Source organism: Triticum urartu, chromosome 2A (assembly GCF_056163025.1).
Source record: "Triticum urartu cultivar PI428250 chromosome 2A, HENAU_Tu73, whole genome shotgun sequence".
Lineage (NCBI taxonomy): Eukaryota > Viridiplantae > Streptophyta > Magnoliopsida > Poales > Poaceae > Triticum > Triticum urartu.
The window spans coordinates 705344119-705370661 of record NC_141874.1 but is presented as its reverse complement, the minus strand read 5'-3'; the positions used below and the strand labels follow the sequence as shown (position 1 = coordinate 705370661).

The 26543-nt window shown below is 49.5% G+C and overlaps 2 protein-coding genes, 2 long non-coding RNA genes and 2 pseudogenes across 5 annotated transcripts; 2 read left to right on the top strand and 4 right to left on the bottom strand.

Moving 5' to 3' along the window:
- Positions 1-1943: 1943 nt before the first annotated feature.
- On the bottom strand, positions 1944-3485 carry LOC147986974 (F-box/LRR-repeat protein At3g26922-like). Its single transcript, XM_087540211.1, has one exon. It carries the CDS (start codon positions 3483-3485, stop codon positions 1944-1946), a length of 1542 nt encoding a protein of 513 aa, XP_087396337.1.
- Positions 3486-3814: 329 nt separating this feature from the next.
- On the top strand, positions 3815-5278 carry LOC147986973 (F-box protein At4g22280-like). The gene has a single exon (XM_087540210.1). The coding sequence runs from the start codon at positions 3815-3817 to the stop codon at positions 5276-5278; it is 1464 nt and encodes a 487-aa protein (XP_087396336.1).
- Positions 5279-12475: 7197 nt separating this feature from the next.
- LOC147986972 (uncharacterized) lies at positions 12476-14955 on the bottom strand. The gene is made up of 3 exons (XR_015617480.1): positions 13694-14955; positions 13545-13601; positions 12476-13454 (listed from the first exon to the last, which is right to left on the bottom strand). It is a non-coding gene; the product is annotated as an uncharacterized LOC147986972 (long non-coding RNA).
- A 1075-nt stretch (positions 14956-16030) lies between these two features.
- Positions 16031-20820, bottom strand: LOC147986971 (receptor-like protein 9a; annotated as a pseudogene). Its single transcript, XR_015617479.1, has 4 exons — positions 20426-20820; positions 20062-20217; positions 19864-19932; positions 16031-19313 (listed from the first exon to the last, which is right to left on the bottom strand). The product of XR_015617479.1 is annotated as a receptor-like protein 9a (transcript).
- A 1770-nt stretch (positions 20821-22590) lies between these two features.
- LOC147986970 (F-box/LRR-repeat protein At1g06630-like) lies at positions 22591-24097 on the top strand (annotated as a pseudogene).
- Positions 24098-24530: 433 nt separating this feature from the next.
- On the bottom strand, positions 24531-25977 carry LOC147986969 (uncharacterized). Its single transcript, XR_015615256.1, has 3 exons — positions 25698-25977; positions 25020-25108; positions 24531-24949 (listed from the first exon to the last, which is right to left on the bottom strand). It is a non-coding gene; the product is annotated as an uncharacterized LOC147986969 (long non-coding RNA).
- Between the last annotated feature and the right edge of the window lie 566 nt (positions 25978-26543).

Below are 26543 nucleotides of genomic sequence, written 5' to 3'. Positions count from 1 at the left end.
GTCGTCGTCGTCGCTGAAATCCCACCAGTTGTCCTCCCGCGCCTGCTGCTCCTGCACCGCCGCTATGGCCGCCAGCCGCTCTCGTTCCTCACGAGTGGCCGCCGCCGCCTCCTCTGCCGACTGGGCCAGCACCGCAAGTAGCCCCGGCGTGTCGTCGGGGTCTCCGTCTTGCGCGAGGGCGGCCTGCGCCGGCGGGATCTCGACCAGCGCCGGGTCAGGGGGCGCCTGCTGTGCCGGGGCAGTGGGGGCGGCTGGGGATTGGCCGTGGCGACGTCGACCACGGGAAGCCGGCCTCGCCGGTAATGTCTCTGACGGCGCGGCCGGCCGCCGCGTCCCTGAACGCGCCGAGGACGACGTCGAAGTTCTTCCCCCGCCAGAACCTGCGCCGGGCCCTGCGGTTGTAGCGGCCGCCAGGGAACGCGTGGAGCTGCTGCCTCGTCGGCGGCGGGCCCATGGTGGGGATGCCGTCCGCCCCGATCCGCCACGGCCGCGGCACTTTGGCTGCCGGCGGCACCATCAGGCCGTACCGGGCCAGATCCTCCGTGTCGCCGACGGTGAGGCTCAGCGGCCAAACGCCGGTCGGCCACGCGCCCTCGTCGGAGTCACTGGAAGACACCGCCGGCGAGGAGAGGGAGATGGGCGGGCGAGGAGAGGAAGAGAGATGGGCGGGGCGAGGGAGATGGCACGGCCTGCTCAGGGCTGGCGCTGCCTTTTATAGACGGCGGGGGGAGGGGTGGTGGGCGGCCGAGCCGTCGGTGGCGCGCGCCCCGAGGGAGAGGCGGGCGGTTGGCAGCACGCGCGGCAGCGGTGGCATGTGAAAGCGAGGCAGCGGCGGCGTGTGAAGGCGCGGCGCGGCAGCCGAGGCATCGCTGGCGTGGGAAGGCGACGCGACGCGGCAGGCGAGGCATCGGTGGCGTGGGAAGGCGCGGGGAAGGCACGCACGACAGTCGAAGCGCTGGTGGCGTCTGAAGGCGGGCGGGCGGTCGCCGCAGCGGCGGCAGCCGACCGGTCGCGTCAACTGCCGGCCCGAGGCGGAAGGCGCCCGGTCGCCGCACGCGCGGCAATGGAGGGCACGGACTACCACGCCAGAAGGCTGGCGGCAGGAGATCGGCCGCGAGCAGTCAGCGCCGCAATTAGTGCGCCGCTAACTGCACGACCGCGCCACGACCACACGTACGCCTCCACCGACTGCATTTGACTTTGTGGGCCCATGGATGCTAACGGCTCGGCTCGGCTCGCGTCCTCACGGCTGCCATGCGGCTCGGCTCGTGCGGCAGCCCCGTATACACAGGCGCGCGGGGGGTATAGGCGTGGACGCGCGGTGGGGCGGGGGGGGGGGGGGATTTTTTACATAAGACGATCATGCCCCTGACAGCGAAGGGGTATCGACAGATCTCAGCCCTTGATGTGTTTAAGGAGGGCGTACCGAAGCAGAAGTGCCACATAAAATAACAACGTCTTCATCACCATATACCTTTTACCTTGTCGCCATTGATTGGATCAATGGCCCAAGTGCTTGGATGAATTTCTGTTATCTTGACTGACGACTGTCCTGAGCTCCTGTTAGAAAAGCTTCGCCTACGTGCATTCAAATATCACATGCCAAATGGTCTCCTTTCATCACCCATAAGATTGATAGAACGGAATCCGTTCAGTATGTCTTTCATTCAATATGGCACGACATGGTATAAACTTATTAATGACACTCCACCAAAAGTTATGAGCATTTGGTGGCACTTTCATTTGGACCAACGGGAAATTAGCAAAACCAAGACTTTATATTATTGATGACTCCCAGTTAACCGTGAAAAGATTATTTTTTTATCAGAACTCGTTCATAGACGAAACCTTGACTAGGAGTTCCTCTCTCGCTTCTAGTTGCACTACCAAGCTACTTGTTCATTATTGTTCGGTAATCTACTAGTAATCAAAATTTACTCTGATTACATGAAACTCATGTCTGGTTTAGCCACTACCCAGCTCTCGATCTCCTTCCTCAGCTCAACCTGCACGGCGAACGGCCCCTTCACAAACACGACGCACATCCTTTCGAGCACAAGCGTGTTTCTTAACAGCAGGCTGGCCATCACCCTATGTTGCATGTCACACTGGTAGTTAACCATGTTGATCTCCTTCAATCGATGTCGCAGGCACGACAACGAAAAGCTCGACCTGTCGGGAACTCTGAGATTGCAAAGATCCACGGACTGATCATACTCCTCATCATCATCACCTATAACTCTTCCATAGAGCTGTCGGTACCTGATCTTCTCCTCCCTTTGTCTCCGCTCCTTCATGTCCTGCTCCCGCTCCTCCATGTAGAGCGAGAGAACCTCGAGGTTTGGCGTCTGCTCCAGTATCCTCTTGACCGTATCAACGGTGTCGCTGTTTTCGATGGGACCCTGTAGCTCAAGCCGCGTGAGGTTGGCAAACAAGGGGGACACCATGAAGAATTCGCTGCCCAACCCACGGTGGTGCAGGTGCAGGTGTTTTGAGTCCGAGACTATCTCGAGGAGCTTTCTGAACCGGACGAACTCCGACTCGTTGGATCTCACCTTGCAGAAGCGGATGGTGCACGAAGACACTGCCGGTGAGCCGCGTAGGGACATGAGCGACTCCTCTGGTACGGAGCCGCTGTATTCTAGGCATCTCAGCTCCGAGGCATCGATGCTTACTCGCGTCACGTTGTGGCAGCACCGGAGGGCGAACCTACGGAGGCGTTTGTCGAGAACGGCGAGTTTTTTCAGACGGTTGTTGGCCTCTAGCGTCAGGTCGGCAAGACGAGGGCAGCTCCAGACGAGTTTTTGGATGGTTTCTTCGGAGTCACCTCGTATGCTGGTCAGGCGCATCGTCTCGAGAAATGGCAGGTCGACGACCTCGGGTAGATTCAGTTTGCAATAGCTGAGGCACAGCGCCCGCACGGCTCTACAGGAGAAGAGCGTTCTTGGAAGGAGATACCCCCACGACTCATTGCCGTTCGACTCTTCTTCTTTGTCGTCGCCATTGACGTTGCCGCGTGCACAGATGGGGCCGATGAAGAAGCGCAGGTCAAGGTGGAGCTCCTGGTCCTGGGTGCGCTGCCGCAGCACCTCGAAGAGCCACTGGTCGACGGCGACCTTGTCCCACCCGTGGTAGCTGTCGAAGGCGAAGCGGAAGCTGCGCAGCGGCACCAAGAGGCTGGGGCGCCGACGGCGGTGGAGGAGCGCGGCGCTGATGCTGTGGAGGAGCGTAGCGCTGCAGCTCCTCCTCTCCTGGACCTCGTAGAAGTAAGTGTCCCAGTCGTCGGCCCTCTGGCCCTCACGCTCCTCGGACGAGATGGTGTGGACGCTGCAGAAGATGTCGCGCCACCGGCGGCCGAGCATGGCCGCACGGCCGGCTTCCTTGGTGGGCAGGAAGGAGAGGACGTGGCCCAGCACGTCGTCGGGGAGGCCGCTGATGCGGTCTCGCCGCCCCGACGACGGCTTTTTGCGTGAAGGCGTAGCCATGCCGGTCCACCCCACCGGCCGATCAGGAGAAGCCGGGTATTCACTATTTCTCAATCAAACGAGACAGGAGATCGATCCAAAGCTGACGACCAGCGAAGCAGCAATATATCAAGGATTTCCGGGGTAAAGAGTCTCGTGTCCGTTTCATAGGTGGTGGTGGTGGTGAGTCGAATTTCCAAACGGAAACTGAAACAGAGTCGGTGCAAGCGCCGACTCAAATTTCCTCGTCAAATTCCAAAGGTGCGCAACGGAACGGCAGCATAAAAAGGCATCGCGTGATTCGCGTCTCGTCCATCCAAAGCCGCTCCAGCTCGCGCAACGGAACGGAGATGAAGAGGGAGAGGCAGGAGGACCGGCTGAGCGCTCTCCCCGACAAGGCGCTCCAGCTCGTGCTCTCCCACCTCGCGTCCGACGAGGCCGTGCGCACCAGCGCGCTCTCCCGCCGGTGGCGCGGCGTCTACGCGGCCGTCCCCGTCGTCGACCTCGCGGACCCCAAGAAAGGCACGCTGGACCGCTGGTCCGGCGACAAGAACCGCCCGGTCTGCTTCGACCAGATGGTGACGGGCGCGATCCTCTGCAAGCCCCCGGGGACGCCCATCCGCACCTTCCGCCTCGACGCCATGTCCCCGCCGGACGACCTGCTCGACCAGTGGATCGTCACCGCCGTCACCTCCGGCGTTGAGGACATCGACGTCAAGCTCAGGTACTGGCACGACTCCGGACGCAGGCTCTGCCCCTTCGGCTCGTCGGAGAAGGCCTCAGCGGACTTCGAGGTCCACCAGCGGAACAGAAACGTCAAGACGCAGCACCATCTGTTCGGCTGCAGCACGCTCCGCCGCCTGAGGCTCACCAACTGGACGCTCGACCTCCCCCAGGGGGTGGTCGCCTCGTCGCTGGAGACGCTCTGCCTCGCCAGGATCATGGACCCCAAAAGGATGCTGCAGCAGCTGCTCTCAAGCTGCCCGCGCCTCGCCGACCTGACACTGCAAGAGCTCCCCAGCGTCACTGAGATCTCGGTGAAGAGTGCACAACTGCGGAGCTTCGCCATGATCTGCTGCCACCATGCCAGCCGCGTCAAGCTGCACAGCTCACGCCTGAAGTCGCTGCACTACAAAGGCGGCATTCCCCTCGAGTCTCTCTTCGATGTTGCAAACTACAAAGGAGTCATGGCGCTGACGATCGAAATCTGTGAAGACCTCTCCAAAAGGAAATCAGCTGAGGTTGCTCCGGTCATAGGACTCATCAGCCAGTGCACCGAGCTGGCGTATCTCCACCTTTCCTTGCGCCCATCAATGGCTTACCACAGCAGCGTGTTCGCAGATGCTGTTCGAGGGCTACCTCTTAGGCAGCTGGGCCTCAAAGGCTGCTTGCGCGAGGGCCATGCCGTCCGGTCTGTTGCAGTCTTGCTCCGTGAAACCAAAAACTTGGAAGTATTGTCGCTGTTTCCTCTGGGTCGGCCCAAAAAGAAGGAGTCCTGGATGTCCGATGGCGAATCGGATACCGAGATTGAAGACGACGGTGACGATGAGATCGGCCGTAGTAGCCGTGTGACCGATAGTTTGTGGCAGATGTACATCAGATGCTTGGGCCATAAGCTGAGAAGAATCAGCATTGGAAATTATAAAGGACTGCAACTCGAAAGAATACTTGCACATTTTCTGCTTGACAGGGGTAAGACTTTGGAGGAATTCTCGGTTACCTCACCGGTTGAAAGTTCCCAACGAAAGCATCAGATGGCATGGCTGCTAAGATCCTGGAGACACAACCGCCATACCAGAGTAACCGTAAATTGAATTGAAGGCAACAAAAGTTGTGATTGCACTTGTAGAAACTATGATTGGAGGGGGGAAATAGTGTTATTTGCTTTAGTTGCACAAGGATATGATAGGTGGTATCATGCTTCAATACTTCTCTGTTAAATTTACATTCTTTTTAGTAACATGGGAACCCAACTAATTGGCACTATAGTTGGATGTATGGGATCTCTTTTTTAAGTAAGGATGTATACGATCTGATAAACACGGTAATACAGTATTGTCCTAGCTCCTTATGTGCAGAAGGAAGAAAATTCTAAGAAAAAGAAACCAAATAACACAACACATTTGTTAGATTGCATCTGACAAGGTAGTAACAGAAGTTCTACATGAGTTGCAATGGTAGTAACAGACGTGTCTATGCTAAGCTGACTTGGAAGAACAGACAACTTATTAGGCAGACAACACATTACCTACAGCTCGTTAAGAAGTTCCACAGGCAAAGAACAGAACAACCTCTACAAGAAAAATAAAAGAACATAACAAAACAACCTCGAGATTAAACTAATTGAGAACTTGATGTGGGGTAGAATCCTAGTGGCCCGATCTTTCACGAAAGGAGCGGATCCCTACGAGGAACACGAAGAACACGAGGGGGAAAACGAGGGGAAACACAAGAGAAACACTCAACCAACAAGAAATAGGTCACACATGCGCTAGATCGATGAACACAAAGGAAGATACATGATCCAAAGTCAACAAAGGACGATACACGGTAACCGGTTCTTCTCCGTGAGGAGGTCTTGAATCCACGGGGGGATCTTCCCTTAGAAAGGGGGCTTGAATCCAGAGGGATCTTCTCCGAAGAGGCCGCGGTCTCTCGCAAGGAGGAGATCCGATATGGATGAGCGTAGCTCTATCTCACAAATGATCTAAATCAACGCTGAACCTAACTAGGAGGAGGTGGGGGTCTATATATAGTGTTTGCCCACGAAGGGGTAAGTGAGAGGGGATACATGGGCCTCTGGCCCGTATCTGCGCGCAGGCAGGCGCCGGATGTCCGGGCTGGGGGCCGGATGTCCGGGCGTTCGCGGGAGGCCGGATGTCCGGGGCGCGGGCCGGATGTCCGGGCTGGTGTGGCCGGTCTCGGAGCTCTCTGGATGGCGGGGTCCGGATGTCCGGGATGGGGGCCGGATATCCGGCGGCTCGGGAAGAGCCGGATGTCCGGGCCTCTGGCCGGATGTCCGGGCTGAAGTGGTTCAGCTACGGGTGTCTTCTGCGATGAGCGCCGGATTTCCGGGTTGGGGCCGGATGTCCGGGGCCTGGCCGGATGTCCGGGCCCAGTAGCCTTCCTCCGGTTCCTCTCGTCGTGCTCCTTCATCCTTGTACTTGGGGACTTGTCCATCATTCCGAGCATCTCCGAGAGGGTCTCCTTGGTACCTAGGCATGTGTAGTGTCCTTGCATTAGGTAGCAACCATGTCTCATATGAATGGAAAGGAGAAACATGTAGGAACGGGTTCACCTTAGGTCCAATGGCGTAGGCTCGAGTGTACATGGGGATGATCGTCGGATGCTCCGCATCATCTCCCCTCCCTTGGGAAAGATCCGACCTCGGATCGAAATCCAAATCACCATGGGAAAGAGATGGCTTCGCCGTGTAGAAGTGGACGTTCACCAAGTACTTGTCATCTTGAAACTCGAAATGGGCACTCTCCAATGTCGCACCGTCTTGTGATTCCTTCAAAAGGACTAAGGACAACAAACACTTGGAAAAACAAATGTGGTTAGCGTTAGTGCAAAACCAAGCATTCAAGAGGTTATTCACCAAACAAGTGTCGTCGTCATGCAAAGCATATGGTGTGACAAAGGATTGTGACATGGCATGTAAGTATATCAATCGAGCACAAGCAAAGATATCATGGGGACAAGCATGTAAATGGGAGGTAGAGATGCAAATATGTGTGTCAAGAGAATAAGCATCTATCTCAAGATCATAGCAAGCATGGGCAAATTGCTCAATGAAAAGTCTATGGTAGGCATAGGAATCATTCACAACACCAAATAAAATGAAGTGTCTAAACACATGGGTCAAGTGCAAGACAATCCGAGCATAATGAGCATAGGGTGTAGTGAACATAGTGTGGCACTCAACACAAAGCAAGATCATAGTATCATCATAGGAATGGGGCACAAAGCAATCATGGCAATAACAAATAATATCTCCACCACGCTTGGAAATACACATACAAGTATGAGAATCAATCATCATGTGTAAAGCAAAGTATGGGTCACAAATGCATAGCAAAGGCATAGTAATGAGCATATCATGCGAAGTGAACATGGCAAGATGGGCATATGATATGTAATGGACAATAACCCATAACCATGTGAGGGCCATGTAAAAGAAATGCGCGAAGTGTTGGCGCGAAGTGAGTGGTGGGAAAGGCAATCCATGGGATCCCAAATCATCGTTGCTCTCTAAAGCTCGTTTTGTCAACTCGTGGGATTGCGAGGTTGACAAGAATTCATGGGTACCTACACAAAAGAGACACAAACCAAAGAAATTGTGCGCATGGTAAATGTACACATCATCCATCATGATGTGTATGTGCACATGAGAGTTAGTACAAGATAAGCATCGCTCAAAGAAATTTGATGCATGGTATAAGAACATGTCATCCATCATGAAAGAGTAGTTATTGTGTATGACACGATGGGGATGCAAATTGAGCATACAAGTATGAGGATCATGCAATGGATGGGATGAATCAAAATCTCGTAGAATGTATGAGGAAACTATGGGGGTCTTCTCATGAGCAATATTGTAAACATCACATGGAGAAAATGGACAACATCCAAAACAATGCATATCCGAAGCTAGGTGGTCATGGCATGGCATATGAGATAAAGGATGCAAAGGGAGCATATCAATATCGTCACAAGAAAAACAAATGTCGATAACCATGGGCTTGTCATCTATGCCATAAGTGCAAATTGGGTTAATCTTAATGGCATATGCATAGTCACTATGAAGAGATTGCAAATATGACATGTGGTCAATCTCATGCATAGCATATGACAAGTCAAGCGGATTGGCAAACATGATGTGACCTACGGAATTGTCACAAGAAATCCTATGCAACATGGCATCACAACTAATAGACTCCACATGGCAATCATCATACTCATCATAAATGGGTAAATCAGCGCATGGGGAAGTCACACTAGCATGAAGCATGGAAATAGGTTGATCAACATCATGCGAGCAATCAATGTCAAGAATGTCCACTAGTGGGACTAGAGCATCACCTTCACCTATGTTACCTTTGTCATTCCACTCATGTGGTGTAGGTGAGGTGGGTAAGACCGAATGGTGGTCAAGATCATCATTGTGACGGAACCATGTGGGGGGTGCATCACATTCCACCATGGCCATCGTCTTGTCCAAAGGTAGGACGAAGTCGTCGAGAATCGGCGCGTCATCATGTAAGGGACCTAGCACCAAATGAGAAGACACAATAGAGGTAGAGGTCAAGTCGTTAGTGTTGAAAGTGGCCTCACATGACCTATCAACTATCTCACTCTCTCTATGTGGTGGTTCACTCACTCCCTCAAAATAGGTGCACTCAAACTCATATATGGTGGAGTCACTCATCTCACTCAAGTGGTGGGGGTTGTGGCTCTCCTCACATGGGAATTGTGGCAACACATATATGTGGCTAGTGGTGAAGTCACTCTCACTCTCAATATGGTGGCACAAGTCACTCAAGTCATCATACGTCGCCGTGGTCGAAGGGAAAATCCCATGCTCAACCATCTCGTCGTCGTTGCCGTGGATGAAGGCCGAAGATGGCACATCATCACTCTCGCCTCCTAAGATGGAAGCATCATCCTTGCTCGCCACCTTGTCGCTCGCCTCCAAAGCTTGGTCCTTGAAGGTCTCCGTAGTCGTACTCGTCGCCGCACCTTCTTGAAAAAGAGTCATGGAGGACTCGGCATCATCAATGCCACAAAGAGGGATGGCGGTGAAGTCGGACTTGGGAGCATCGTCTTGGAGCTCATCGGGCTTGGACATCTTGGTGGTACTAGCCTCATGCTCGTCTTCTTGGAGCTTGGTCTTCGAGAAGTGTGCTTGGGGTCGAGAAGCCTTGGCCTTCATGAGTTCTCGTTCCGCCTTGAGAGCACCAATGTAGTTGTCGTCGAGGGACTTGTAGTTCTCGAGGAAGATCGTCTTGGAGATGTCGTTGTGCAATCCCATCATGAAGTGGAACTTCATCGAAATGGGGTCGTCCACGCCGGCTCGTCGCAAGGCTTTCTTCATCTCCTTGAAGTACTCGTCGATGGACTTGGATCCTTGGATTGTGTTCTCCAATTGGTGTAGAAGTTTTTCCGTGAAGGTTGGAGGCACAAACTCTCGTCGTAACGCTCTCTTCATCTTGGGCCAACTCATGTCATAGCTCTCCGAAGGTGTGTGAAGCCACCATGTGGACGCGTAGTCGTGGAAGTTTCTTGTGGCACACTTGACTTGATCTTCGGGAGGAACTTGATGTAGCTTGAGGTAGTCGTCCATCAAACGCTCCCACTCGAGATACTCCTCGGGTTCTAGAGTCCCATAGAAAGGAATCTCATGGTCGGTGTCGAGGTCGTAGTAGCTCGTGGAGGTCGCGGACTTGAGCTTGGGGAGCTTCTCTTGAGCGTAGTCTTGAGGTGCTTGTTGGCGAAGATGCCGTATATCCGAAGGCGAAGATGCCTTGAAGTCGCTTGGCGAAGATGCCAAGGGAGATGGTGAAGGCGTTGAGCGGTTGTTGGTGTTGAGCTCTTGACCTTCACGTTCGTGGTGGTGATGGTGTCGATGCCGATGTGATCTTGCCGGAGATGGTAGCTCGGAAGCATGTGTACTTGAGCGTCTTCTCGAACATGAGGAAGATCTCTTGTAGGACTTGATGAGGGCTTTGATCTCCTCCATTTGAGCGTGCATCTTGGCGTCGTTGGAGTTGTTCTTGGCATCGAACTCGTCGTTGTTGTAGACCGAAGGTGAAATGCCTTGCCTATCCATCACAAGACTCGAGCAAATATGAGTGGGAGAAAGAGAAGAACTTATACCAAATGTACCTTGACCGATGTTGAAAATGGATCAATGATCACTCCAATGTGGACAAGGAAATAGCACAATTGGTATCAATTCTTGTCGGTTTCTCACACCTACACAAGTAAGGCTTATGGTGGAGCTCGGTGAGGATAGTGGCACAAAAATTTAATGCAAAATGTTAGCAAGAGTCAATAATGTTGAAAGAGATTCACAAATTCGCAAGTGAAACAAGTAGACCAATAGCAATATGTGGCACACGGAAAAACACACACGGATAGATAAATGGGGTCGTGCAACCAAGGAATGAGCTCAAAATGTGGAATCCACGGAAAATGCTCTTGTTGCACAACTCTAGAGAGACGCTAGCACGATTGCTCAATAGGCGGATACGACACTTGTGCACAACCTATAAGATGCAAAAATGCAACGACTTCTATCCCAAGTATACTATATATGTATGGTTCCCGGTGTTTCTCTCAAGATGATCCAAGATGATCGGATATGACAATCTTATATGCAATGTGGTATGATGCTATGGCACTTGCTTACAAGCTTCTTTGCTTTTGCTCTTTTGCTTAAAAGCTTTATTCTCTTTTTTTTGTATGGCCACTTTGCGAAATGCACAAACCAAGATAGCTATTGTATATATGCGGGAACAAACTTGAGGCACAAGGGATGATATGATACCGATATGGTATGGTATGTATGCAATGTATGGTGTAGACCAATGATCACTAATGTGCACAAGTAACGTTGCCGGCAATACTCAAATGGCTAGTCTCGATAGGTAAGTGACGCAAAAATGGGCTAGGGGTTATCAATGCAATGGCAAGGGAATATACAATGGAGGGATACCACGATACCGAGATGATATGGAGGTTACCGTCCTTGGTGATGATGAGTGGCGGTGATCTTGATGGAGATACCAAGATGATGGAGACCCGTACCTAAGTAGCCGAAACACCTTAGGAAACGGAAAAACCGCGAACTCAAAATCTCAAGGACAAAAGTCAAACGGTGGTAGTGGGATGCGATGGTGGTTGCGGAAACGCAATGATGGGATGTGGAGTACGCAATGCGGAAATGGAGGGTAAGGTGGTGTACTATACACTGTGTCGGAGTTGTAAGCACGGTCCCTAAGTAGTCGAAACACCTTAGGAGACACAACTCACAACACAACAAAATTGGGTTAAGTTGGGGTGGTGGAAGTTTATGGTGGGCAAGCCTATGTGGGAGTTATGGTGGTGGTGGTGGTTGATGAAGAAGCAGTCGTCCCTAAGTAGCCTAGACACCTTAGGAGACTCAATTCACTCCTCAAGCAACCACTAATGCGATGGGGAACAAAATTGGTTAGGTTGCGGAAGTCGGTGGTGGTTATGCGGAGGTCGTGTTGGAAGCCCTAGGCAAAGATGCCAAAGTTCCAAAAATTTGATGGAGTCAAATGGTTATGGTAGTATTTTTGTGGGAAGGGGGATGTCAAGAGCTTTTCAACGAGCTAAAGAACGTCATAAACGGACTCCGGATGAATTAGTTATGCACAAAACGGTGAAACGGGGGAGGCTTAAATGCCAGGGGTCGGACATCCGGGGCTCGGGCCGGATATCCGGGACCTGCTGTCCAGAACCGCGCGCGAAATGCGCTCCAGGAGCCGGATGTCCGGGCTAATGGCCGGATTTCCGGGGTGGCCGGATGTCCGGGGCTCGGGCCGGATGTCCGGGCTCCAAATCCGAGGATGAACTCAAGGAACTCGATTTGGGGGCGGAAATTGATAATTTCAAGGTCAAAATTGGAGAGATTTCGTGGGTGGAAAGTGGGGAAACTTGGGGAAATGCTAGATCCACTCGAAACCAACCAAATCCATGGATCAAAATCAACAAAACATCATCAAACCAACAAATCACAAAAAAAAATTGGGGCTATTTTTGGTGGGGATTTTCGAAATTGGGGAAGAACACAACAAAATTAGGCTAGAAAACACAACGGGGAGGCTCCGAAATCGTGATCAACCTAAGCTCTAATCCACGATGATGTGGGGTAGAACCCTAGTGGCCCGATCTTTAACGAAAGGAGCGGATCCCTACGAGGAACACGAAGAACACGAGGGGGAAAACGAGGGGAAACACAAGAGAAACACTCAACCAACAAGAAATAGGTCACACATGCGCTAGATCGATGAACACAAAGGAAGATACATGATCCAAAGTCAACAAAGGACGATACACGGTAACCGGTTCTTCTCCGTGAGGAGGTCTTGAATCCACAGGGGGATCTTCCCTTAGAAAGGGGGCTTGAATCCAGAGGGATCTTCTCCGAAGAGGCCGCGGTCTCTCGCAAGGAGGAGATCCGATATGGATGAGCGTAGCTCTATCTCACAAATGATCTAAATCAACGCTGACCCTAACTAGGAGGAGGTGGGGGTCTATATATAGTGTTTGCCCACGAAGGGGTAAGTGAGAGGGGATACATGGGCCTCTGGCCCGTATCTGCGCGCAGGCAGGCGCCGGATGTCCGGGCTGGGGGCCGGATGTCCGGGCGTTCGCGGGAGGCCGGATGTCCGGGGCGCGGGCCGGATGTCCGGGCTGGTGTGGCCGGTCTCGGAGCTCTCTGGATGGCGGGGTCCGGATGTCCGGGATGGGGGCCGGATATCCGGCGGCTCGGGAAGAGCCGGATGTCCGGGCTGAAGTGGTTCAGCTACGGGTGTCTTCTGCGATGAGCGCCGGATTTCCGGGCTGGGGCCGGATGTCCGGGCTTGCGGGAGGGGCCGGATGTCCGGGGCCTGGCCGGATGTCCGGGGCCTGTAGCCTTCCTCCGGTTCCTCTCGTCGTGCTCCTTCATCCTTGTACTTGGGGACTTGTCCATCATTCCGAGCATCTCCGAGAGGGTCTCCTTGGTACCTAGGCATGTGTAGTGTCCTTGCATTAGGTAGCAACCATGTCTCATATGAATGGAAAGGAGAAACATGTAGGAACGGGTTCACCTTAGGTCCAATGGCATAGGCTCGAGTGTACATGGGGATGATCGTCGGATGCTCCGCATCAGAACTTCAACTATATTGAGGTACAATACCGGCAATTGATGCTGTATGAGAAACCCAAGCTACTAAACTTTAGGCGTGTGAAGAGGATCTGATGAATACAGCATGCAAAATTAGCTGATATAATTGATTTATTACTACTGACATCAGGATAAATCCCCCAGCAATGCAGTGCTCTCACCTACAAACATGTATGAAAGTGTAGGAGGGCATGAATACTCAATATCCCATGTCAAGGCTGAAAAGTGGGTTGAGGCATAGAAAGGAATACTCATGAAAATAGGTCAGCAAAATCAAATAGATAGTTATCTCAGCATGATATATAAGTACCACAATTTCGAAGCAGATTGAAGCTGGTAATATTTGCAGAGTTTAATGCTATCGAGAGTTAGACCTCAAAGTAAAGATGAACCATGACTCTGCAAAAAAAAAAACGTGTTAGAGGTGATTGTATGACAGGACAGCACAAGATTCACACTACAAATCAACAATCACCCATCATCCAAGGCAAATTAAATTGATTCAAATCATTAGCTTTTTCCCTGAAATACGTAAGACCAAGCCCGTAGCATATGGAGAAGCGGTGTTGTATCAAGTCTGAAATTGTGCAAATGGTCAGAAATACACTAGAAAATAGATCTTTAAGCCTACTGTTTAAAATCAAGTACATAACTGAATTAACCAGCTTGATTTCTTTGTCCCTAAGCCACATGAATGCGATGAGATCCATTCATCCCTTATGTTTGGAGAATGTTGAGAACAGTGACAAGAGAAGCAGCAAACCCTTCAGTGGCCCCTCCAGGACTGAGCATTCAGAAAAATGGTTTGGAACACTACCATTCTTAACACTTGAGTATTAGATGTGCCGTTGATAAGGCTGCAGGTATAGAGGTGACAAAGTATTACACCAAAACGTGCCTTTATCTGAGCGATGAAGCTAGCCCGGCAATAGGTCAAATGCGTGCAGACTTGGTGCAAAACTGATCAAAAACAGTGAAATTTCCAGAGTCCTGGTTCGCGGTGATGGCAGCGGCGGGTTCAGGTGGAACTGCTAAGGGGCTTGGTAGCGCAGCAAGATCACGATTTTCTGGAAGTTGTAATAAAATTGCAGAAAGGGGAAACGGGCACTGAAGCATTTGGTCGAACACGTAGCAGGCAACCGCAGCCGAGGAACGGGTACGCAGAGGCACGTCGGCGCGTGGCCGCGGAAGGAGGGCAGAGGGGGCTCTCCTCCAAGCGGCGGCGATGCTCACGGAGGAGGACGGCGCTCGGAAGTGGGAGGGCGGAGGCGGCAAGAGGCGCGCAGCGGAGCGTCTCACGGCCGAGAGGTCGGACGGGACGGGTGGGAGGAGAGCTTGAGCGCGGGGCATGAGCTCGCCGTAGGGCACGGGGGCCAAGGCCGGTGCCGCTGCCCGAGGCGACCACCGATGGGACGGCGGGGGCATGGCAGGTCAGGTCAGGTCAGGTGCAGAGGAGGGCGCGCCTGGAGTAGTGTTGTACTCGGTGGTGGAACAGGGAACTGGGCGGTTTGTTTCCCGTCCTTGCGTCGAAAATTGCTTTTGGAGCTCGGCCTCAATATGGAGGCAGGGCCGGTCCTGCGGTTTTAGGGGCCCGGGGCGAATCTAAATGTCGAGGCTCTTAGAGTATGTCGCCGGGATCAACTTTATGATCATTTTTTTTGTACAATCTAGAGTTATAACCTTGCACCCGATGCGGCACATAATTATTTACAAAAATGAGGAGGCACGATTTGAAGTGCTATCAAATACATGATGTGTTTCCAAAAATAAGTGTTACCATATTATGCAAAAAATCATAAATTGGTTAACAAGTGTTTGCATCTCTGTGCTACAAAAACATATCCTATCCAATCAGTTTAATCGTAGAAGCATATGTACATTACAATTAGTACCCAAGGTAGTGACTCTTAGACATGGTATGTAATTGGCATTTTCTATATGTTTTCTGCAAGCATCACACAGGGTCCATAAATTAGATATATCCTTAGTAATTGAAAAGTACTCAATAAATCTTATTAAAAATGAAGTCGCAAAAAAATTGAAATCAATAATATGCATCGCTAGCAAAACCCAGTCAATCAATTATCAATGCCCTATTATACCGATGAAGCTAGACGAAATATTGATTATTGTTTATAATCTATTTTTGATTATCATAGTAAAGTCTCTAGGGTAGGTACCTTCCAAAAAATCAGCTTCTAGTCTCTCGGCGTAGGGATCGGTGATGGGGCATCTCCAGATCTCTGGCTGAAGTTTCGCCGGCCATATGTGCGCTGGGTCGTCCGCCGTTATTCTTGCGGTGACGGCGTGGCGACGACTACCGATCCAGCAAGGGCGTGGCTTGACACGTGAGGCGATAAGGCAAAAACGCATCCGCGGAAGCCGCCGCCATCGTGCCTCGTGGGTGAGGTCGTAACAGATGCGTCGCTCTATGCGCCATCGCTCCCGCTTTCTGAACTAGGCCGTGTGATTTTAGCTTCTGTACGCAGTATCTTGGGCCTGCATGGTCGCTTATTTTTCTTTCAGTGCACATAGCAGCAGGCCAACGTATAACACACATAAGAACACATCCCTTGTTGGGGGGCCCCTTCGTTCCGGGGGCCCGGGGCGGCCGCCCCCCTGCCCCCCCTCAGGGTCGGGCCTGTATGGAGGCCTCCAAATTCAAAATTCAAATATCATCAAAAATCATTTTTTTATGTTTCAAAATATTCTGATAAAAGTACAGATATGCATGAAGGCACAACACACATGTGTGTAAATTTTCCGGAAAAAATACGTTGAAATGAGGGATGTGCAGAAAACAGAAAAAAAAATCTGGGGCTTTTTAGCACATGATACTATTCATCCTCTCAGGCCATGAAATCACATTGCCATGGTTATTATTGCCTGAGAACACTGTATGTGCACGATCATTTTGCCCTATGCCAAATGAGTTAAACAAATAGTTAGCCTGCAGATGTAAGTCGCTGAATCTTTTAGAGTATTTACCAAGCAAGAATCATTTCCCAGATGTATTTTTCTTCCCTATGTGCTTGTTTCTATCAGTGCATACATGCTCTGTTATTCAGGAAAAAGATTGCACCCGGAGGATGCTTTATATCTAAGTCACTAAGTGCCTACAGAAGCTTAGTTGAGGACTCAGGAGAATACTTTTATTTCCCTACCTTCTATTATTGTATTCTTTCTTTAGGATGGTTCCCAATCTCAATATTTATGCATATTCAGCTGAGTTTAATCATGCATTTCCAATTGATAGCTAAACCAGAAAGATTAACTACTGATCGTGAATATTAGGAAGGTTTGCATGTTTGCATCTTGTTGGTGTTTTCGCATTAGATATGCCCTCTCCAGATAGATATGCTATTAAGTAATACCGTGTCAAACATAAATGGATGTGATTCCTATTTCAGATTATCACAAGAAAGACCAGGCAAGAAATAGAGAACACAAATTTTAATGGTTGCTATTTAACCAACGGTCTTGCAGTAATTAATTGTTGAATGCTTGCCTGTCCTTTTGTAGAAGCAGTCGTCACTTCACTACATTTTGTGTACCCAGATATTAGCAAACAAACACAACAAAGTAGCATCAGAAATCTAAAGCCGTATTACACATATTATTAATGTCACATAATAGTTACTAAATGATGAATTCTGCGACACTCAAGAAAGGTCAGTCGTTGCGGTTAATAAACTTTCTCATGCATAAAGCTGACCTAACCATCAGAATGTCACCAAGCCTGTCCACTGCTGAAAACCATGACCAGCGCCAGCTTCTCTTGAAATAAAGCACAACCAAGGAGGTCCAGAAACCAATCAGGTAGCACAACACTGAAAAACTGAATGGTGCCAGATTGGCAAGTTTACTATCATCTTCATGTTCTTCAGGCTGAGGAATCAACGGCGCATCAAAGCAACTCTTCAGCAGTGGTGGTCCGCAGAGATATGGATTGCCTGCATAGCTGCTCTCATCAAATGTGATGAATTGGCCGTTTCTACCCAATGTAGGGCCGGACAAGTTATTGTACGCCAGAGTGAATACCTCCAAAGAATGTAGTTCTACCAACTCTTGTGGTATTTGACCTGTCAAGTTGTTGTGCGACAGATCCAAGCTCTCGAGATTACTTAAATGTGACAAGGAATCTGGTATTGGTCCATGAAAGCAATTGTTGGAAAAATTCAGTGCCCGTAACCATTTCATGTCACCTATACTTCCAGGAATGTATCCTTCCAACTGGTTTGAAGAGAAGTCAAGTCCAGACATGTAACTGAGGATGCTTCCCTTGTATTTGTCTTGCCTGCTCTTGGTCATGAATTCTTCTTGGTCTGGTCCTATGAAAAATGCAGGTGCGGGGGAAGTACCTACTACGCCCCCAATATCACAGTCATAGGTCTCATTCATGTATACTGAAGTATCTGAGTCATTGTATAGGAAGCTATACAAATCACCATCTGTCCCCATATTGCTCAGGCATGAAGGTAGCTGTCCAGAGAGCTTATTATGAGACAGATCTAGTAGACGCAAATACCTTAAGTGACATATATCATTTGGAATCAGTCCTTCAAACATATTTCCTTTGAGCAACAATATTTTTAGCTTTGGAAAGGACTTGTGCATCAAGTCTGGAAGGATTCCACTGAATTGGTTCTGCCGTAGATCCATTGTGTATGTACCGGTTCCCGAGGACAACGGGACAGGAAACGTTCCATTTAGTCGATTTTCACTCAGGTGAAGATACTGCAAACTGGGCAAGCATTGCACTGGACCGGAAAGGTTGTTTTTTGACATATCGAGGAACACAAGCTTTTTAAGGTGGCATAATCCCAGTGGAATCGATCCAACCAATGAATTGCCTCTTAGATTCAAGATGGCAATATTTTCGAGTAAATCTATGCAAGTAGGGAGAGAGCCAGTCAACTTGTTACTGCTGACATCAAGCAATGTAAGTTGCTGACCAAGACATATATTATAAGGGATTTCCCCGGTGATTTGGTTATCGTTGAGTAGTAGATGGTAGGTGGAAGCTAATAGTATGTCTTGAGGGAATGAACCATAGAAATTGTTGCCAGACAGGAACAAAGAACGGATATTGGACTTGCTTCCGTTAAAGGCAGACGCTATGTTATCGAAGAAATTGTTGTTCGACAAGTCTAAAAATGTTAGTCTGTCTATATAGTGAAGCCCTGAAGGAAAGATGCCCTGGAAGGAATTCCTAGACAGGTTTAAATAGCAGAGACGTGGGAATGTGATGTTGATGCCCGTAGGTAATTTGCTTAGTCTATTATGAGACGCGTCCAGATAGGACAGACTGTCGTGTACTTTGGATGGAAGGGGAAGAATTCCACTAAAGGAGTTGCCTTGCAGATTTAGACGTGACAGGTTCACATTTTTCTCTATGAACCATGAAGGGAAGTGACCGCTTAGGCTATTATTAGAGATATCAACAGTTTCTAGTGCATGTTGGTGCGATAAGAAACTTAATATAACGGCAGAATTGCCATTAAGGTTACAGTTTGGCAGTACCATAACCTGGAGCTGAGCTGACAGGCTCATTTTTGGTGTCACAGTTTCCACTTGAAAATGGTTACCACTGCTTGAAAGATCCAGATGTGTCAATTGGCTACTGTTTGACAAGGAACCTAGGAAGAGAACTCCTTCAAGATTGTTATTGGAGAGGGAAAGTTTCACCAATGAAGTCAAACGGGCCAAGCTAAGAGAGGGAAACTTTATCTTAAATAGATTATTCGACAAATCAAGAATTCTAAGAGAAGTAAGATTCCCTATGCACGATGGAAGCTCCCCAGATAAGCTATTTTCTGACAAATCTAGGATTCTGAGAGAAGTGAGATTCCCTATGCACGATGGAAGCTTCCCAAACAACTTACTGCTATTAAGATGCAATTCTTGAAGATTTTCCATGTTGCAAATACCTGTAAGTGAAGTAGTGAACATGCTTTAATTATTTTTTTATAACTGTTGAAAGAAAAATAAAATAGTACTCCCTTCGTTCATAAATATAAGATGTTCTAACTTTTTCTGAATCAAATGTATATAGACACGTTTTAATGTGTTTGTTCACCCATTTCAGTCTGTATGTAGTACACGTAGAATATCCAAAACATTTTACTCCCTCCGTTTCTAAAATAAACCCTTTTAGAGATTTCGACATGGACTACATACGGATGTATATAGACATATTTTAGGGTGCACTTATTTTGCTCTATATGTAGTCCGTATTGATGAAATCTTTAAGAGGTCTTATATTTAGGAACGGAGGGAGTATATTTTTGTACGGAGGGAGTAGTCATGTTCATACAAGTAGGAGTTGTTAAAAAGGAGTAGTAAGTGGAGTTCTAACTTCAAGAGTCATTTTTTTATTTAGAAACAGAAGGATCTATATGTAGCCCAAAATCATTCTTGTGCTTTAGCTCACGAGACCACCAAGGTACTGTATACAATAGTATGAAAAAATAAAGTCACCTGTTGGTAAGGTGCTGTTGAATGCATTTTTGCTTAGATCAAGAGCATCCAGCTTCATTGTAGTCAAATCTGTACAAGAAAAGCAAGTTAAACCATGTAAAATGTTGGTCTCCAAGATGTTGTCGACACAAAAAAGAAAAACAAGTAGGGGTTGAAAGAAGTCTTCAGGAATCAAGAGTGGAGAACTACGGAGCTCACGTTGGATCGCCACGGGGGAGGTCAAGTCATTTGAACTGATGGACAGGCGCCGTAGTGATGAAACTGCAACTAGGGATCGGATGCTATCGGCACTCAAGATATTTTCAGATAGATTAAGGCTTCTTAATTTTCGTAAATTTGACCACACATTGAAACCTGCAAAAGGAGTAACAATTCAATTTAGCGAACGATGAATAGACATAATCTGAAGTTTTGAAGCAACAGAGGAGATGGCAAGACCGTATGATGCAGAGGCCGGGGCACGCCTCCATTTCCAAAAAAAACAAAAAGAACTAAAGAAACTAGGATAGCCATGGCAACATAGTTGATTCGCAAAAGAAATTGACAATATAATTTGGAATACCTGCACCAGGTATACATCCCTTTATATTTGTAGACAGGGACAGGGTCCGCAGTTCTTGCAAGGGAAGGAACATAGTAGCGTTGAGGAGCCACGGGAAGAAACATATGCATTAAGACCGAGGCCCGTCACACGGGCGGAGTGGGAGTTGCAGGTCACTCCCTGCCACTGGCAGCAATGTCCGTCACTCAAGTCCCACTGCCACCAGTCCCACTCGATGTTCGGCAGCGTGGAGAGCTGGCTGTAGATGTCCAGAAGCGCTTTCTTATCGGCCTCCACACACCCCTCACACAGGGGCATCAAAAGCTCGCCGGAGATGCTCAGGAGGCAGAGCAGAGCCACTGCCAGCTGCATCGGTGGTGTGCGGCGCAACATGATTGATTGAGGTTCAGCAGACAAGTTTTGGAGACGACGGATATGATGCTAGTGGAGTAAGGAGCATATATATATATATATATATACACACACACACACACATACATACATACATATTCTCAGACCACAGCTTGCTCACTCCAGTCGACACTTAGTCCAGTTGACAGTTACATGCATACACGCGTGACGGCAGGGGCAAAAACGTTGACACTTAGGCAAGGATCAGAAAATCTCAGCAACGGCTTACTCACTCCAGCGCGCTAGTCGCCATCTGTGGCAACATTCCAAAAGACTTTGGTGCATACCACGTCCTTTCTCGATCTGTTTTAACTGTGCTGATTAGCACGTCCAGCGGTTGAGTAACGGCAGGGGCAAGAGGATTAACACTGGTTACTCGCTCCACTGGGCTAGTCGCCATCTGTGAAATGACTAAACGAACAAGTGCGTTGTATATATGCGACTTTTTCAAAAAGGTTGGTGCATAAGGGCATCTCCGACGCCGACACTCAAAGCGCCGCAACCGTCCGGACCAAGCGGTCTGGATGCGTTTTGTCATCCAACATTTGTCTGCCAACCGGTCTGGATGTCCGTTTTCCCGCAAACCGGAAGCAAACTAGGAGGCCTTTGCAGGAGTCCGGTCCGCCGCCAAGTAGGACTCTGATAACCCCAGTCCATCCAAAACCCCTCCCCTACCCTGCGTCTTCATTCTTCCCGCTTTCATTGCATCCACTTCCTCCCTCGCCGACACCGCCGCTATACCACCCCGGCCACCCGCCAAGCCCTCTCATCCGTACACCACGAAGGTACCACCCATCTGCCCCAACTGGGATCACCACGCCCGGCAAGTGTTTGGTGAAATGTGCTAAACTTTTTGTCCCATCTTTGAAGCAATGGATTCAGACATGGGGTATATATACGAGCACTAGTTGAGTCGTACGGCGGCCTCGTCCGACGAGGAGGATTATGCTGATGAAACAGTGATGATGCAGGCGGTCCTTGGAGACACGGAGTGTGCGGAAGAGCATGTCCTCAATTTTTAGGGACTGATCAAGGGTCATTGAGTGCTGAATCGCAACAGGGCACGAGGCATTTGACACTGATGGACGACTACTTTGCCCCCTGATGCCCTATTTCACAGACAATTTTTGCCGGCGCTTTCTGATTTGAAAAATTGTCTTTGGTCACCTCTATAATGGAGTACGGTCCTACGATAACTACTTCATCTTGAAGAAGGATGTCGTAGGAAGGATCGAATTATTGGGTTACCAGATGTGCACAGCTGCATTGCGTATGCTTGCATATGGCACAACCGCAGATTCATGGGACGAGTACATCCAAATGTCTAAGAGCACACGCGGAGGCGGTTGCGGACGAGAACGCCGTAGCTGGCGCTATGACCGCGAAGTCGGCCCGTCCACGTCCATCGTCGACCTCACCTCCACCGGCGACGGCCAGGGCGCGGACTCCGACGAGGAGTAGGGTATGGAAGACGGCGGCGCCTCGTGTCCCATGTGGACCGGTTTGTGTCCCATGTCCTATTCTTCCTCGTCGGTGGCCACACCTTCACTTCCTGGAGCTCACAGTGCCGGCCATTGACACGGAGGGGAACAAACAGGACTTGGAGGATGGGTGCTGACAAGATTTAGACTAGGTTAGGGTCCAACTGCTTTTGTTTAATGAAATATGCCAAAAAAATAATGAATTTGGTCAGGTTTTAATGAAAATCGTCATGTTTGCATTAAATTTGGCCGGTTTGTTCAAATCCAGTTTGATATGTATGCGGAGACAGTTGGATGGCCGGCTTTCATATCATTGTCCATGGGCACGTCCGGACGCGTCCGCGGATAAAAACAGGGCAGGAGAACCGGCTGAGCACCCTCCCCGACAGGGCGCTCTAGCTTGTGTTCTCCCACCTCGCGTCCGACAAGGCCGTTAGCACCAGCGCACTGTCCTGCCGGTGGTGCGGCGTCTACGTGGCCGGCCGGCCCCGTGATCGACCTTGCCGACCCCAAGAAAGGCAAAGCGGGAATGATGTTCGAACAAGCACCTCCCGGTCTGCTTCCACCAGATGGTGACGGTCGCGATCCTCGGCAAACCCCCCGGGACGCCCATCCCGCCATCCGCACCTTCCGCCTAGACGCCTTGTACCCACCTTCTGACCCGTTGGAACAGTGGGTTGTCTCCGCTCTGACCTCCGGCATTGAGGAGATCGACGTCAAGCTCAGGTACTGGCACGACCCAGGACGCAGGCTTGTCGGAGAAGGCCTCGGCAGACTTCGACAATCGACATCCACCAGCGGAAAGACGCAGCACGATCTCTTCGGGTGCAGCACGCTCCGCCGCCTGAGGCTCGCGAACTGGACGCTCAACCTGCCCCAGGGCGTGATCGTCTCGTCACTGGAGACGCTCTCTGCCTCGCCAAAATCATGGACCCAAAAGGGATACTGCTGCTGCTGCTCTCAAGCTGCCCGCGCCTCGCCGAACTGACACTGCAGGAGCTCCCGAGCGCCAGCAAGATCTCGGTGGAGAGCGCCCACCTGCAGAGGTTCGCCATGATCTGCTACCACCATGCCAGCCTCGTCAAAGATGGACAGCTCGCGCCTGCCGTTGCTGCACTACAAAGGCGGCATTCCCCTCGAGTCTCTCTTCGATGTTGCAAACTAAAAAGGAGTCATGGCGCTGACGATTGAAATCTGTGAAGACCTCTCCAAAAGGAAATCAGCTGAGGTTGCTCCGGTCATAGGACTCATCAGCCAGTGCACCGAGCTGGCGTATCTCCACCTTTCCTTGCGCCCATCAATGGCTTACCACAGCAGCGTGTTCGCAGATGCTGTTCGAGGGCTACCTCTTAGGCAGCTGGGCCTCAAAGGCTGCCAGCGCGAGGGCCATGCCGTCCGGTCTGTGGCTGTCTTGCTTCGTGAAACCAAGAACCTGGAAGTACTGTCGCTGTTTCCACTAGGTCAGCCCAAAAAGAAGGAGTCCTGGATGTCCGATGGCGAATCGGATACCGAGATTGAAGACGACGGTGACGATGAGGTCGGCCGTAGTAGCCGTGTGACCGATAGTTTGTGGCAGATGTACATCAGATGCTTGGGCCATAAGCTGAGAAGAATCAGCATTGGAAATTATAAAGGACTGCAACTCGAAAGAATACTTGCACATTTTCTGCTTGACAGGGGTAAGACTTTGGAGGAATTCTCGGTTACCTCACCGGTTGAAAGTTCCCAACGAAAGCATCAGATGGCATGGCTGCTAAGATCCTGGAGACACAACCGCCATACCAGAGTAACCGTAAATTGAATTGAAGGCAACAAAAGTTGTGATTGCACTTGTAGAAACTATGATTGGAGGGGGGAAATAGTGTTATTTCTTTTGGTAGCACAAGGATATGATCGGTATCATGCTTGAATATTTCTATATGTTAAATTTAAGTTCCTTTTTTTAGTAACATGGGGATCCAACTAATTGGCACTGTAGTTGAACGTATAGGAGCTGATAAGCACACAGCAATACAACATGATAGGTATCATGCTTGAATATTTCTCCTGCTAAATCTACTTGCTTTTTCAGTATCATGGGAACCCAACTAATTGGCACTATAGTTGGATGTACAGGACCTGATAACTCCTTAGTTGCAGAGGCAAAAAATTATAGGATAAAAGAAACAAAATAACACGATATAGCTGATAGTTTGCATCTGACAAGGTGATCGACATTTTATTTCCCAGGCAACAGTAGTTATACAGGAGTTGCAACGGTAGTAACAAAATTGTCTACGGTATTATTAAGCTGGGTAGGACGAGGAAACTACTTATTAGGCAGACAACACATTGGCTGGAGCTCATGAAGAAGTTCCATACACAAAGAACACAACAACCTCGATATCAAAAAGAAAAGAAAAATTAAGATTAAGCTGCTTGAAAAGTTCCACTATATTGAGATACAATACCAGCAACTAATGATCTATGAGTAACTCAAGCTACTCAATTATTAGGCATGTGAACAGGATATGAGGAATACAGCATGCAAAATTAGCTGACATAAGTGAGTTATTACATACATAAGGATAAATCCCCCAGCAATGCAATGCTCTCACCTACAACATGTAGGAAGGTGTAGGAGGGCATGAATACTCAATATCCCATGCCAAGACTGAAAGAGGTTTTGAGGCATAGGTCAGCGGAATCAAATAGATAGCTATCTCAGAAAGATAAATACGTACCACAAGTTAGCAGCAGTTTGAAGCTGGTCATATTTGCAGAGTTTAATGCTATTTAAATTTAGACTTCGAAGTAAAGATGAACAATGACCCTGAAAACAAAAAGAACCCATGTTTTTACTCTGGTCATATTTGCAGAACCCATTGTGGATAAGGTGATTGTGTGATAGGACATGACAAGTTTTACTCTGCAAATCAACAATCAAGCATCATTCAAGGCAAATTATATGGATTCAAATCATTATCTTTTTACTGAAATACGTAAGAGCAGGCCTGTAGCATATGGAAAACTGGTGTTGTATCTGGTCTGAAAGTGTTCGCCAAAGGTCAGAAATACACTAGAATATAGATCTTTAAAATCAAGCACATAACTGAAGACATGGATCCAATGCAGTCTGAAGGCATTCTCAGTTTGAAAACAGAGCTGGCATACGCAAACATGCCATGGGGACTAAGCATTCTGAACACTTCAGTATTAATAAAATGTGCCGTTGATAATGTTTGCAGGTATAGAGATGACAAAGTACTGCACCAAAACGTCCCTTTCTCTGAGCGATGAAGCTAGCCCAGCGATAGGTCAAATGCGTGCAGGTGGAGTTGCTACGGGGCGTAGTAGCGCAGGATCACGATTTTCTGGAAATTGTAAAATACTGTAGGAGAAAGGGGAAAGGGGCACTGAACCATTTGGTCGAACACGTAGCAGACAGCCGCCGGCCCAGGAACGGGTGAGCAGAGGCATGTCAGCGCGTGGCTGCGGAAGGAGGGCGGAGGGGGCGTGAAGGGGCTCTCCTCCAAGCGGGGGCGATGCTCACGGCGGAGGAGGGCGCTCGGCAGTGGCAGGGCGGAGGCAACAAGAGCTGCGCCACGGAGCGTCTCACGGTCGAGAGGTCGGACGGGACGGGTAGGAGCAGGGCTTGAGCGCGGGGCAGGAGCTCGCCGTAAGGCACGGGGGCCAGGGCCGGTGCCGCTGCCCGAGGCGGCAAATTTTCGTGTTTTGACCTTTTTCTGAAATCTATTTGAGATTTGATCTTAATTTGAAAAAAATTCGAGATGTGGCCATTTTGCTATCACCAGAGCCCATAATGGTAGGGTCTAACAGCCTATTGTCAGAAACTTTGGCGGTAGGAAACATCACTATCGCCAGGGACCTTGGCACAACCCTACCGCCAAGGTGCTTGGCGGTAGGTAGGCACTAACACGCACTGTGTTCAATACTTAGGAGGTTTTTGACGGTAGGGCATGCAACCCTACCGCCGGGGACCTTAGCGGTAGGCTGTTATACCCTACCGCCATGGTCCCTGGCGGTAGTAAAAGGATCTGATCTCGAAAAAAAATTAAACTAAGGTCAAATCTCGAATATGTTTCAGAAAAGGATAAAACACGCAATTTCCCCGTCCGAGCCGACCACCGATGGGACGGCGAGAGAGGGAGGCGGGGGCATGGCAGGTCAGGTCAGGTGCAGAGGAGTTGTACTCGATGGTGGAACAGGGAACCCGGCGGTTTGTTTCCCGCGCTTGCGAGCGCTAT